The sequence below is a fragment of the Larus michahellis genome, chromosome 1 (genome assembly GCF_964199755.1).
Source record: "Larus michahellis chromosome 1, bLarMic1.1, whole genome shotgun sequence".
NCBI classification, from domain to species: domain Eukaryota; kingdom Metazoa; phylum Chordata; class Aves; order Charadriiformes; family Laridae; genus Larus; species Larus michahellis.
This window is the reverse complement of record NC_133896.1, coordinates 217,435,866-217,450,625: the sequence shown is the minus strand read 5'-3', so window position 1 is coordinate 217,450,625 and position 14,760 is coordinate 217,435,866. Positions and strand designations below refer to the sequence as shown.

General features: G+C 42.3%; 1 protein-coding gene across 3 annotated transcripts; it reads left to right on the top strand.

Moving 5' to 3' along the window:
- Positions 1-827: 827 nt before the first annotated feature.
- Positions 828-13,584, top strand: ALG8 (ALG8 alpha-1,3-glucosyltransferase). Of its 3 annotated transcripts, none has more exons than XM_074572344.1 (13): positions 828-935; positions 1,594-1,672; positions 3,020-3,213; positions 4,535-4,644; positions 5,620-5,687; positions 6,233-6,359; positions 6,957-7,060; positions 7,176-7,296; positions 7,594-7,733; positions 8,555-8,694; positions 10,404-10,501; positions 11,537-11,609; positions 12,943-13,584. In XM_074572344.1, exons 1-13 carry the CDS (start codon positions 856-858, stop codon positions 13,172-13,174), a joined length of 1,566 nt encoding a protein of 521 aa, XP_074428445.1. In that variant the 5' UTR covers positions 828-855; the 3' UTR covers positions 13,175-13,584. The 3 variants fall into 3 exon arrangements, with proteins under 3 accessions (XP_074428445.1, XP_074428447.1, XP_074428446.1); XM_074572346.1 differs by having other exon boundaries at positions 837-935; positions 7,635-7,733; positions 8,589-8,694; XM_074572345.1 differs by having other exon boundaries at positions 847-935; positions 1,605-1,672.
- Positions 13,585-14,760: the final 1,176 nt, after the last annotated feature.

The following is a 14,760-nucleotide window of genomic DNA, read 5'->3' as shown; positions in this document are numbered from 1 at the left end:
GTCCCACACCACCCAACCCCACATCCCTCAGGCCCAACACCACCCAGCTCCATACCTGGTCCCACAGCCACCCAACCCCCCTGGTGGTCCCACACCACCCAACCCCACATCCCTCAGGCCCAACACCACCCAGCTCCATACCTGGTCCCACAGCCACCCAACCCCACATCCCTCAGGCCCAGCACCACCCAGCTCCATACCTGGTCCCACAGACACCCAACCCCCCTGGTGGTCCCACAACACCCAACCTCATGTCACCCAGAACCACCACCACCTAACCTCACAAACTTCAGGCCCAACACCACCCAGCTCCATAGCTGGTCCCACAGCCACCCAACCCCCCTGGTGGTCCCACAGCCACCCAACCCCACATCCCTCAGGCCCCACACCAGCCAGCTCCATACCTGGTCCCACACCACCCAACCCCACATCCCTCAGGCCCCACACCAGCCAGCTCCATACCTGGTCCCACAGCCACCCAACCCCCCTGGTGGTCCCACAACACCCAACCTCATGTCACCCAGAACCACCACCACCTAACCTCACAAACTTCAGGCCCAACACCACCCAGCTCCATACCTGGTCCCACACCACCCAACCCCACATCCCTCAGGCCCCACACCACCCAACCCCGCCTCGCTCCTGACCCCCACCCCAGACAGCGGCCGGGGGTGTGTGTGTGTGTGTGTGTGTGTGTGTGTGTGTGTGTGGGGGGGGGGGGGGGGGGGGGGGGGGGGGTCTGTGGGCAGCTCTACGCACGCGCACCGGCCGCGGCGGGCGGTGCCTGCGCTTTAAACCCAGCCGGCGGGCTCCCGCCGCGCACGCGCCGTCCCGTCTGTCAGCGCGCGGCGTGTCATGGCGGCGGGCGGCCGCAGCTGGTTTCGCGCTCTGGCGCTCGGCGTCTCCTTTCTCAAGTGCCTCCTCATCCCCGCCTAGTAAGGAGCTGCTCTGGGGCTGAGGGGGGGAGTCGGGCAGGCCTTTCAGCCCTCCTCCCGGGCCGGCTGTTGGCTTCCACTGCCCTTCAGGGCGGCCGGGGACGGGGAGGGGGGCGCGGGCCGGCCTGGTGCCGCGGGTCCTGAGGGGGTGCTCGCGGTGTCCTGAAGGTCCTTATTTCCTTCGGGCGCTTGTGGGGAGCGAGGAGCTGCTGGATGGCGTTGCCTCCTCGTCCTCTCAGCGGTGTGAAACCGCTTTGGTTTTGTGTCTGAAGGTGCTTACAGTCCATTCTGCCGGGCTGTTGTTCGGGAGGGCCTTTAAATGTTCTGAAACAATGGTTTTTGTCTTTAAAAGACACTGCAGCTTTTTTCCCCTCAAAAAAAAAATCAAATTGCTATTAAAAATTCAGTTAGAACCTGGTATTTTGGCTTTAATTGTCAGAAAAGGCCAAGCTATAAATAATTATTGTCCTGTAGTCACCTGTGTATGTTCTTGGCACAAAGTTCAGGCAGCATCTTTGTTACTGTTTGAGATACTTGACCAAAGTCTTGTCCTAGGGCAGATCAATGTGGGCTTTCTTTTTATCTGCCTGTGGTGATGTGCTCTGAAATGTTTGTCCTTTAAGTGTATGTATGTGACCTTAATATAAACCTTCTGTAGTTATTCCACAGATTTTGAAGTACATAGGAATTGGCTTGCCATCACTCACAACTTACCCCTCTCTCAGTGGTACTATGAAGTAAGTATGCGTTTGCGTTTTTGTAGCAGTTTATAAATTACAGGCTCATTGGGTATGTCAGCCTATGTGAATGCAAGAGGAGAAAGCCTTTTATTTGCAGAAAGCTTGTGCCGTGCATACTGATGGTTGGTAGCTGTACAGCAGTGGTTCAAAAACATACCAGTCACGATTTGTTGGCCCTGTGTAGGTTTTAGTTAAAAAATGAGAATTGTTTGTGGAAGTTGCTGGTACTTATGAAGGCAAAATGGAAAAGACAATTAAGGCACATGGATTATTAGAAAGGCTGCGTAGCACAGGAGCAAGTTGCGTGGTAGTCTTAAATTGTGACTCTCTTTGCTCTTGTCATTAATGATATGCAATTATTATGATAAAGAATGAGGTATATAAATGGATACATACATTATGAAATCAATCACTGTGTTAAAGCTTTGAGCCTCTGCTGGTGCACTACTAGCATGCATCGATTTTAGCCTAGATGAATCACCTTTAAATTGATGATAGATTAAAACACAATTGTGTAGGCTGAGTCTATCTTACAGTGTCTCCTGGAGTTCTGGAATAAATATCATAGTCTGGATTACTCCTCCTTGTCTGGGAACGGTGTATCCATGAGTAAATGATTTGTGCGAGTCAGAACTTTGACAGGGTGTTCGAATGCTGTAAAGCAAATTTCTCTGACGCCAGCATGATCCCAGTGCCAAAGCATAGGATGCCTTTCAGCAGCAGAACATAAGCATTTGGGAACATGCACACTGGCAAATATACTCCATCCCAGCCTGCTCTGTTCCTCCATCCTCCTCTCCTGTTTCCACACCCAAGGAGTTAATCATTGGTCTGGGCATAATGACAGTCCATATGGGAAAAGATCAAATAATACTATTTGATCTTGATACGGTCTTACTAACTAGAATTAAGACTTGTTTAGTAACAAGTAAAAATAATTTTGAGACTGTAATAAGGCTGATTGTGCTGGTGATTCCTTTAAAGTAGACAGATATTCACTGTGAGCTATTTTATGTGTATTGAGGGTTTTTTTTTAATGTTTGCCCTGTTACTGTAAGTTGATTTATAAAGAACAGACAGTGATATACTGGTTAGGTGCAGGTACACAAAATGTCCTTCAATCTTTTTCTTCTAATCAAAAGACATCCCTTCCCTCTACCAGTGCTGCAGAAGAACAGCTCAAATCATGTTCAGCACCATAGAGCTGGCTATTTTATTGTGAAGTAGTTTCTGTGAAATAGAGGCTACTGAGATGAAATACATCAGCTGATTTGCTGTGATGAGTTGTACCTGAAGGACTGTAAAGAGCATGGATTGTGTTAAACTATTTAATCTTGTCTTTAGGCAACTTCGGAATGGACCCTGGATTATCCACCGTTTTTTGCTTGGTTTGAATATACACTTTCGCACGTTGCCAAGTATTTTGACCCCAAGATGTTGGTTATTGAAAATCTGAATTACACCAGTCGCGCAACCGTCTTTTTCCAAAGATTTTCTGTCATCTTTACAGATATCCTTTTCATATATGCAGTTCGTGAGTAAGTCTTAGTGTTCTAATTTTAAGGACAGTGGGTAGTCACTAGTATATGGACTTTTTTTGCAGTAACAACAAATAATTATTTGTACAAATAAGCTTATAAATGCATGGAAGTATCGAAGTTGCTGTAACCTATTCAAGGAGAAATTTGGAACACGCTGATAAACACAAGATAACTTTTTGTTGTTCTTGGAGGTGCTATTGCTGTACGTGTGGTCAGATTTGTGCACATTCAGACATTAGCTGCTGATTCACATTACAGGTATTTTGTTTCTGTCACTGGGTTCCTTTTTTAGGAGTTGCAGGACAGTTTGAGTGCACCCAACTGTTTCTTCCTGTCACTTTTATTACTCTGTTCTTCTAGAGTAGAAGCATAATGGAAACTTGTGATAAAATGCCAGTATCATCCAATATGCTAAATTACTCCAGTGTTTTGTGATATTCTTGATGATAAACTGATTATGTCAAGTCTAATTTAACAAGATTGTATGTTTTCAGTGTGTCCTGACTTTGTGAAGTGTTTCTTACACCTAAACAGTAGAGGGGGAAAGATGTTTTGAGAATTATGTTGCCTGCCTTAACCTGTAACAGTCTTACCTCATTTTATTCTGTCTGCTCTAAAAATGAGTAGAAAGTGCTCCAATGCAACAGAGAACGGCCTAAGCTCCTTTATTTACTTTATTTGAAACAGGCTAGCTTTGCATTGTGACTTTTTTCCTTTTATTGTTTTGACTCAAATGTGTGCAGGAGCTGGCTTTCTTAAAGTGCCTCTACTAATAGTATTTCAGCACAAACCATCCACAACTTTTTAATCTGATCTAACCTTACCTTCAAAAATAATATGGACAGTACGGCTTCACACTGAGAAGCAATAAGATATTGTTTAACCAACAGAAATAGCTCATAATATTGGGGGCTGGGGCAGGGGGCAGACAGGAAGAGCTTAATGTCCAACTGAGGACCCGAAATACAACTTGGTACATTGTCTTCAGATGTAGCAATATGTTGTTCATTCAGGAGAAGCTGATAGCAAGCAGGTTATGGTTATTACTGAACGTGAGTCTTGAACCTGATGCTAAATTTACTTAACATAAGCTTTAGCATGTGGAAAGCTACAGCTATTGAAATTTAAAATTTTTTTTTTAACGAAAATTTATTCATGAAACTGTCTTCTCTTGATGAATTTAGCAACAATTTTATCATTGCCTTGCGTCCTAGTAAAATAGTTTTCTTCAGGTTAAGTGCAGTTGACAACTTTTGAAAGGAACAATGTTTTGTTAGCTGTTTCAGTTAGGACTTGTGTTTCTTCTGCTCTTGTTCAGGTGCTGCAGATGTGTAAATGGGAAACGAGCTGCAAAGGATATCCTGGAAAAACCAACCTTCATTCTTGCCGTTCTGCTCTTGTGGAATTTTGGGTTGTTAATTGTGGATCGTATCCTTTCAAACCATTGCGGGTTGTTTGTGGTTTTGTGGTGTTTGTTTTTTTCTTTTTTTAACAACCTGTTACAGTGTGTGGCACAAACCCATGAATATTATTATTACTATCCCGGCAAGTAACGCTATTCTTTGTGTTTCTGGGGTTACTTGAATAGCTTTGTGTTTTCATTAGAATATTATTTGGCAAAATAGAAACTGTTCAGTTTTTGGTCTAATTTGCCAGAACTGCAGGAGGACCAGTCTGGCAGCAGCATGTCTGTTCCCGCTGGCTGCTCCTCCTGCGCCTGCCTACAGTATTAGCAGAGAGCCTCTTTTTTCCTGGGTGTGGTTCTAGGTTTGTCCCGTAGCAAGGAAAACTTCTACAAGTCCTTTATGTTCAGGCTGTTTTCAATTGGTTAATGTTACATGAGAATTAGCAAGGGGTTTTTTTAAGGAGAATATAAAAACACCTCTGGAAAGTCCACTTATCGTGCGTCAGTCTCGACACAACATGCGTTGATTGAGCTGGGGAGGGAACGGGGCGGGGGGGAACCCAGTAATTCTTTCATAGAAAGGAGTAATTTTGTCTGTCGCAGTCTTTGTGAAGTTGCCTGCTTGAAGTGGTAGGTGATAAGTGAGGGCTGCCACCTCTATCCATTAATCAATGTGAGGCAGAAACTAATATTTAAAAACTCAAAAAGTGGAGAATTAACCTCTTATTTGTTTTGGTTTATATCATTTAAGTTGCATGATATATATGTGGTCAGATTGTTATGCTTCTTTTCATCAAGATAATGTATTAGATTTTGTGTCTGTGCTTACGGGTATGGTTAAGTAATAATTTTATGTCTATGTGGAGTGAATTTAAGGCTACTTTCTTGATTTAAGTTCCATTTTAATTTGAATTTATTGTTTATAAGTTTGAGTCTTCCCTGGTGAACTGATAGTAGTAAAGAAAGCTTGCTTTATTCCTTCCTTGACTCAAGTTCAGATATTCACTTTCAGTACAATGGCTTTCTGTTTGGGCTGATGCTTCTTTCTGTTGCCCGACTATGCCAGGTAAACTTGAGTGGCTCTTTCCTTTTGTTGCCATATGTATTTTAGGTGCATTAATTCCATTCAATATAAGCGGCCCAATGAAGTCATTGGGAGCGGTTGGAAGTTTGAGGTGTACGAAGCTGCATGTCTAACTATTTCTTGAGTTTGGAGGGAAGAGGAGGACTGGAAACTCACCATAATTGCTTGCTGATGCTGTCGCACTGTAGTTCCCTGTGAGAAAGCGAAGTTCTGTGTTACACCTGAGCAATGCAGCATGGTTTCCTGCCATCTTACCTTCTTCCAAGTCACTAGTCCTTCGAAAACGTACTTCTGAAGCTGCGGGGAGATGAAGCCTATCCCAGTTTTCCAAGTGACAATATAGTTTCCTTCTCCATACTAGTTGTGCCTAATGCTACTGAGTTTGTTATTTGAAGTAAATACTCATTTGTTTTTATGCCTATGACAAACGTCCTGTCACCTTGGGAGTACAACAGACAATCATTAGAAATTCGTACAAAATGAGAACAGGTAGAAAAAGCTTGGGTTTTGTTTTGTTTTTCCTTTAGAAAAGATACTTGGAGGGCGCTCTTCTATTTGCTGTTCTTCTGCATTTTAAACATATCTACATGTATGTGGCCCCAGCATATGGCATTTATTTGTTGCGATCCTATTGTTTTACTGCAAATAATGCAGGTAAGATGGGTTTTTATTCACTTGCTTTTGGGGGATTGTGTTAATTAGTGGGGCCTGGGGAAGATTCAAGATATGCAGAAACCATTGGACCGAAATGTCTGTGGGTCAAATGAAATTTTTGCTTGGGTAGCAGAATTATTAGTAAGATCTTTAAAGATCTTTGAAATTCATTTATGTAAAATTCATGTTTCTACGGAGATCTTTATTAAGAAAAACCAACAAGAACAACCTGCAGGTGGCAGTTTGATGCCATAAGAATTATTGTTATGAAGTGATTAGGTAGCATCTGAAGCTATTTCGAAGTCCTTCTTTGAGTTCCTTTCCACTTCTTAGCACTGAAAAACATGTGTGATATTCCTCACATGAACAGAGAAGGCGCTTCTCTTGAAAGAGAAAATACTGGAAGTTTGTATAATGGAGGAGCTGCAGTGTGGAAAAAGTAAATGCAAACTAACTGTTGAAGGAAGCAGCTGAGTGTACTGACATAAAAGGTTGTATGTTTCTTTTAGATAGGCGCTAGCAATTCACCATCTGTGTGACCTTTTGTCTCCCTCTCTACTTGCAACAGTGTTTTCATGATCCCTGTGCTTCTTGTAGATGGATCCCTCAAGTGGAGAAGTTTCAGTTTGCTTCACGTAACCCTCCTGGGATTGATCGTCTGTCTTGTTTCTGCTCTTTCACTGGGTCCCTTCATAGTGTTGGTAATAACCCCCTTTTCACCTGTTATTTCCCTGAACCATTAGAAAACTGTGTTATAAAAATATAAACCATGTCTCATCTAAAAAAGGCCATCTTTTTCTTTTTTGTTTTCTGTAGGGGCAGCTGCCTCAAGTCCTCTCACGGCTTTTTCCTTTCAAGCGAGGCCTCTGCCATGCTTATTGGGCCCCTAACTTCTGGGCTTTGTACAATGCCATGGATAAAGCACTAACAATTTTTGGTACAGTATGCTCATTTTACTATATGGTGCCTAAATGCAGATAGACCTCTCTGGATTTTAATCTTCCTTCCCCATTTGAAATGCAGGTAGTAAATTAAATTTTCAGATTGCCTTAAATCACCTGATTGTCTCCATAAGCCGGTACATGATAAGTTCCCAGCAGTAGGTCAGAACTCAATCATTCCTCTCTGCTATCCTTTGAAAAGAAAAGACTTGGCTGTGTACTCAATTCAGCTACTTCACTTTCTTTGTTAACATTTATCAGTTTGTGCTTTTTTTTTATGTTTTGCTTTTTAGGCTTAAAGTGTAATTTTCTTGATCCCACAAAAATTCCTAAAGCCTCAATGACAGGAGGGCTGGTTCAAGAATTTCAGCATACTGTCCTTCCTTCTGTGACTCCACTGGCAACATTAATCTGTACTTTCATATCTATACTGGTAAGAACAAATAACATTTTTTTTGGAAACTTGATATGTTTTGTCCCCCGTGGATTTTATTTGATTAGCATGCACTTCACATAACTTCTTTGTTGCCCTGTAATTAAAATTTTTCTTTAAAAACAAAAATAAAAAAATTATTAGGATAAATGTGGAATTAATATCTCTCTGGATACACAATATGGCTAAAATTATGGCCCCGGTCAACCCTAGAGTGGTTAAAAGATTGTTAAAAGCAATGTTGGATCAAAAACACTTTGCATGCTGAACTAGAAGTAACCTTTTGTGATAGAAGGTAGTTGAACTAGGATGTGAGTACAGATACTGATGGAACTGTTTGGGCAGCTTACGGTGTTGCTAACAGCATTACCTGCAGGTAAGCTTAGTATTCTTCACGTAACAGGCAAAGAATTGAAGGTTCAATAAGCAATTACCTGGATACAGAGTCTTTTTCACTATAACGAGCAACTAGCCTTTAGCTGGAAACCTTTGTTTCAGCACCTTTATGTAGTACCTTTGATAAAAGGAGTTTAGTGGCATAGATTCAAAGACAGTTGTTGCAACACGAATAACAGGGAGTTGGCTGTAGTTTTTCAGTCTACTTTTCCGCTCCTGTTACATTGATGGAGTCCTTAAGGCTCTACTCACATATCTAAATAGATACGGTTCCTCCAGTGCTATCTAATGCTTGTGCTGCACAAGCACAAACTGGGTCTCGTGGTGTTTATTAACCTGGAAAAAAAAAATCTCATTGGACAATGGTTTGTGTTCAGGATTGCCAGACTTTTCACTGAAGTCCTGTTTTTGCCTGTTGTTTCTAGCCCTCTGTTTTCTGTCTTTGGTTTAAACCTCAAGGGCCCAGAGGCTTTCTTCAGTGCCTTGTTCTTTGTGCGTTGAGCTCCTTCATGTTTGGCTGGCACGTGCATGAAAAAGCAATACTCCTTGCTATTCTGCCTTTAAGGTAAGTGATTTTTTTATTTTTTTTTTTACATAGTAGCTGGCCAGACTGAACCTGCAGCCACTTGTTAAGGAATCCTCAAAGAGGATCGCTTTGTTTTCAGTATATTTCAGAAAATGAGCATGTTTATAGAATGCCTTAAGCTGTAAAGTTTAAGTGCACTTCAAGTAAATTAATTTCAGGCACAATAAAATGTGGCTGCCTTGGCAATAGAATGTGCTGGTGCTAGTACAGCATATGTAGGAAACCGGTGTGCTGTTAAACAAACAAACAGTGTCTTACGACATATTAACACTGGCTTATACTTCACAATAGTTTGCATTGACAGAAGCTTTAAGTAGAGCTTTATGGGGAGTAGCTGATTGCTGTATCAGTTCTGTGGGGCACAGCAAAGCTTTGTACTAATTTACAGATGATCACAAGAACAGAAGGGTATGGTTTGGGGATGATTAAGCCATTGGTTTAGGAGTCTGACGCACAGGCCTTCCCACTCAGTACGCTTTTGTGTCTCTTTGAATGCTGCGTTGTATTAAGATGCATCGTATACAGAAAATCTCTGTGCTTCAATTCAGATACTTTATTGCTGTTAGAATAATGGGGAAAAAAAAAACACAACCAAAAACCCATAAAGCCAAAGTCAAAACAAACCGTGCTTATGAAGGAATGGGGTTTAGATTTTAGGCTGCGTGTGGACCTGTGCTCTTAAAAGAATTCATTTAGCTTCTCCTTGAAGCCTCCTTTTCTTAGTGACAGCTCAGGAGCAGGCTTGATAAAATGTTTCACTCACGTGACATGGTGGACGAAAGCAGCCTGCTTTCTTAAGGTCTTTTGTTTTCCTCACTCCTATTACTGCATTTGTGCAGTACAGTCATCGCACCCCAAAAGTCCAAGGTGTATTTGTTGCACGTCTTGTGGCTTTGCAGTTTGAAGAGAAAAATTAATTGGCTTGCCTGGCTGGAAGCATTTGACACTGCTGTCATACTCAAGTTTGGCAAGCGTTTGTAGTTAATGAAGTTCTTTTTCTCTCTGAATAGTTAAATTTAGAGATCTACTCTGGCAGGGACAAATGCAAAAATATTGTAGTCCTTTAGCTGCTGGGCAGTTCAAGCCTCGATGAGTGCTCTGGTTCATATTTAAAACAGTAGGTAGATTGTGCAGGAGCCAGCTGAGGGAGGGGACCTTCTGCACTGTGCTTGACAAGAACCGTACGCAGTTTCTACTGAAAGAACTTGATGCCTGTTGTGGGTAGCAGTGAGGCTATAGTTCGTAAGCTGCCTGACCAGTATTGCTACAAACTGTATTTTCCTGTTGAGAGGTTTAGCGCTGCTTAAACCCTTGAAGTGGGAATTGTGGGAGGGAGGGAATTAACACTATTGGAAAAACAAAAGGAAGCAGAAAAAGTAGGGATGACAATGTTGGCAACCAGCTGGCAACGGAAAAAGACCATTTGTAGAAAACTACAGGCCTTTCTGATGGTTGTTTTTGGGGGAGGGGGGTGGTGGTTCTGGGGAAGGCTTTCCCAGCTGATTTTTCTCCTGCATTTTTATCTCTGAGGCCACGTGGTTTGGAAGCAGGAGACTTCATCACAGGGACTGGGGTACTATGAAACTGTTTGACTTGTTCTTCGGTCTCTTGTGAATTGTGTAGTGTTTCGCTGAAGTTAAGTTTCTTTGCTAAAAGACAGAAGTGTAACAAATTCTTGTCACTTTTAGCTTGTTGTCTGTTCAGAGAGCGAAGGATGCTGGCATCTACTTGATTCTGACAACCACAGGGCACTTCTCACTTTTTCCGTTGTTGTTCACATCACCAGGTAAAGTGTTCTTTCTGTGCTTTCATTTTACTGCTTTGTTGTTTTGGGGTTTTTTTGCCAGAGATGATGTGCAGGTAATGGTTTTTGGATTGTTTTATGTAATAATAAGTTGAAAGTTGCAGGAGGCTCTATGTCGGCCTGTTTCCATAGATCCGAACTCCAACTAGTGAAAAGAAACGTTGGCTTAAAAAGTGGAAGAGCCATAGGCTTTAAGTTGAAATAGAAATGGGAAATTGTCGTAGTCGATACTTCCCCCTGTCTAACACAACCATGTGAAGCAAAAGCAATAAAGGCAGTTTGAAACCACAGACCTGACAGGCTGTTTTCCAGGTGACTACTTCCTGCTGTCGTGCTTAAACTGAAAAAAAAAAAAATCATGCAGCAGCATCAGTTATCAGTATGTGTAGGGACAGATTTCTTTGTGACCTAAAAGCTGTTCCTTCCTTCCTCCCCCACCTCCCCTTTTGCTTCACTTAAACCCTAGGCCACCCTAGCTACGATAACACTATGTGTTGATTGTCATCCTTCTGGGAGAGGTCAAATCCAGACACTCGCGCTCTTCTGGTCTGATGATGCCGCTTATTTGCAATGGCGAAGCTGCTGCCTTGAGGAATGAGCAGCTCTCTGCCGTCTCTATTACTTAATTTTTATTTACCACAACCTAGAACTAGATAGCATTGATTTTTGGCTGTCACATTTATTTTTTTAAACTTCCCAGCCCAGTAATTCCTGACTTATTTTTTTTAATTGGAAAATCTTATTTGCAGTGCTGTCATGTTGTAATTATAACTAGTGCGTTCAGTATGCTTACGGATGATTGAAACAAGTGTATTACAAATGCTTGGCATTTGCTTTAGCATATATCTATGTTTATTTTGAGGTGTCCTAAGCAGTAAAACATTTAGTTCTGTTTGGAGAAAATAATTCAATTGGACAATGCAAGTGTGACTGGTAGGATTTAAAGATACTGCAATTTATATGGCAAAAGGTTTTTATAATTAATTTTAAAAGTACGTTATGTCCCTTGTTTTTCAGAACTTCCAATTAAAGTACTGCTTATGCTGCTGTTTACTGTGTATAGCTTCTCTTCGTTGAAATCTCTATTCAGGTAATTAAAGAAACATGTTCCCAAAGCCAAGGACAAAACCATTTCTTCTGTCACCGGGAACAATGTTGTCGTAATGGGCAAACAGCAGCGACATGATGCTGAAGTACCAAATTGAAGTGTTACTCGTCAAAACACGATGCTACCTCTTTTCTCGGGAGGCAAGGCTTAAGTTAGGATTATTATAGCACGTACTTGTTATGTTTGAGTTGTGAGAACTACCTGGTTAGTCCCAGCAGGCTGTAAATCCCCACCCGCTTGATGCGCTGTTAAAGCACAAAGTTGCAATGCTGTAGCCTGTGAGGATTTAATTTGATATTTGAACACTTATTACAGTGAGTTTTCTGATGATTGTTTGTCAGTGCTAATGGTTAACAAATACTACTGTGTGGTTTTGGAGTGGTACTTAGTATTTTCATGTGTGGAAGGGGCAGGTTACAATAACATGCATTTACAAGCTGTAATTTGTCAACAAATTTCCTGCAAATGCTTGGTTGTCACAACATGTAATTGCCCAAATCATCCTGTGTATTTTTGCAGGCCATTGATCTCTTGAAAACTTGACCAAAGACAGCGCTTGTCCTTATAGCCCCTGTAGTCTCCATGTTCCTGTTTCCCAAACGTTTCATGGCAAAGCCAAGCTGTAATGAAGGATGTTGGAAATGCTATAAACCTCTGTGCAGTACTTCAGTCACCTGCTTTTTGTAGGCTGCTCTTTCAACCAGTCTGATTTTTTTTTCCCCCCTTAGTATTCCAGAATTCAATCATTCTGTTTCAAGAGCCCTAAGTAAAAACCTCTGTAGGGGATTAGTTTTTTGTCTAGAAATGGAGCTTTTGCCAAGTTCCTTGTTCCTAACTTTCCAAAAAAAACCCAAAAATTCCAGAAGAGCATGAATTTCCCTGTAAACTGCCCACAGTCAAAGCCTGACCACCAATGTCCTTTGCAAGAGAGATTGGCTCGTACGTACTACAGAAAGCGCGGGGGAAGGGGGCGGAGGTTAAGATAAGTGTGACATTTCCAGTCTCTGGACGTACAACAACTTCCGTGTCACAGACGTGTGTGTGAAGGTCTCTGTTCAGTTGAGGTGAAGCAGAGCAGCTGCTGAGGTTTCTACTTGGAGTCCAGGGCATCTTGGAACTCGGTGTAAAAATGAGATGATAAGGAAATTAGCTGTAGTCTCTGTTATCACATGTTTTCCTTTATTTAAAGCCTTATTGTGAACTACCGGGGGATATTCTTTGCACTGGTCACCAGCGATAGCTGAAAAACAATAGTTATTTTTAGTTAACATCATGTATTTTAACACTTTTTTTTTTTTTCCAATTCCTCTGACAGGAGAGAGAGGCCTCTCCTTAACTGGCTGGAAACAATCTACCTCATCCAACTAGTGCCTTTGGAAATCTTCTGTGAAATTATATTTCCTCTGACCCCCTGGAAACGGCAGTTCCCTTTCGTCCCTCTGTTGCTGACCTCTGTGTACTGTGCCCTGGGTGTCACGTACGCGTGGCTGAAACTCTACATCTCCGTCTTGACTGAGAGAATTTCTGTCAGACCAAAGGCTGAGTAAAGCCACGGTGTTGGGACCAGTCCCACGTTTGAGGGGATTATCGGGCACGGTGAGGGGTTGTCACGAGGACTTACAACTCTCGATAAAACACAGCGTACGTGTACCATCGCCACGCGCCGAGTCTTTCTTCCAACACTTCTGTACTGCCCAACGAGGATACCTCTGATCAGAAGCGCTTGTCGCAATAACCTGGGGCACGGCGAGATGCCACTTACCGTGGGTAAACTGTGAAGCTTAACGAGGTCCAGACTTCTGTCCCGAGGAAAACCTGCCCGGCTTTCCCGTTACTGTTTGCATTTGAATAAAAATCACTGTGGCAAATTACAAGGGATCACTGCTGTGTAGAAGAGAGCGTTGTAACTGCAATCTGTGGAATATGTAAATTAAAAACTTTATATATTTTTGTCTGAGCATTTCTTGCAGGTTTTTTTTATCTCATGTCTAAGCCCTACTTTTTGAGGGACGCCCGCACGAGTAAGGGTGTAGTGTCTAGCTGGAAACTTGTCCTGAGGTGCTTTGTCAAACTCTTGAACACCCCAATCTGAAGCTTTACGCTTGTTGCTTTGTATGTCTGTGTCCCTTTGATCTCCTTCTTTCATACAGTCTTTGCAAAGAGGTTTTAATATTCGTGTAATCATGCTTATTTTTGTAGACCAGGTTGCCTCGTTTCAGACATATGCCTCAATTTGCTATTGTTTTAACATCATTAAACAATATAAAAGAATGTGCCTGGATAATCGTATTTATTTGCAATTCATGTAACGCTGCAACCATGACAGAAGACCAAGTGTCCATAGTTCCCCTAGTAAACTGAGGATGAGGTATATCGTGTTCTGCCTCTGCAGACTTTTTCCTCATTTAAAAAAAAAAATAATAATAATAATCTCAAGATTTTGCTCTAGAAATGGGGGTGCGGTTTGGAGCCCAGCCCTGATACATGAAACTGGGAGGGGAGAAGGGATGGATTTTATCTTTCTTTCCGTGTTAGTTGAAGGTGGCCCCCTTCAGAAGGGATAACCCACGGCGTGTTTGTGCTCTGTGTGTTCTTTGAATATTTTGGATGTTAAAATACAGTGTGGGTCTTGTTAGGACAGCGGGTGGACAGTAGACTAGTCGCTGTGGCCATTTGTGTAACAAAATAGCGTGCACATTTTAACTTTTTGTGGCCAGTGAGCTCATTTTCAGACTTTTTTTCACTCCAGTTTTCATTACTTTTCTGCTTTGTTTACTCCATGAATTACTTTGCCATGCTCTTTTTAGGTGCTGTGACTGCCGGCAGTGCCTCAGTGCTGCTTCCGCCTGCGTTCTGCCTTTGGTCTAAGCCTCAAAGCTCTGCGCAGGGTACGGCATCCGCAATGCTTGTGTTTATCCGTCTATAGGTGCTGTTCTGGGTAGGGGAATGGTAATATCCCAAAAAAACCCCTCCGTGCTCTTCTCCAGCAGCACCTTTACAAACAGAGCCCAAATCCTCCAAGGAGCCTGCCTTGACTTCAGTGTCTCCTGCCAAAGAGCGGTGACAGTCAGAACTCCTCTTTTGTGGAGAAAAGCTAAATAATAAATGCTTAGGAAAGAGGATGGAAACCTTT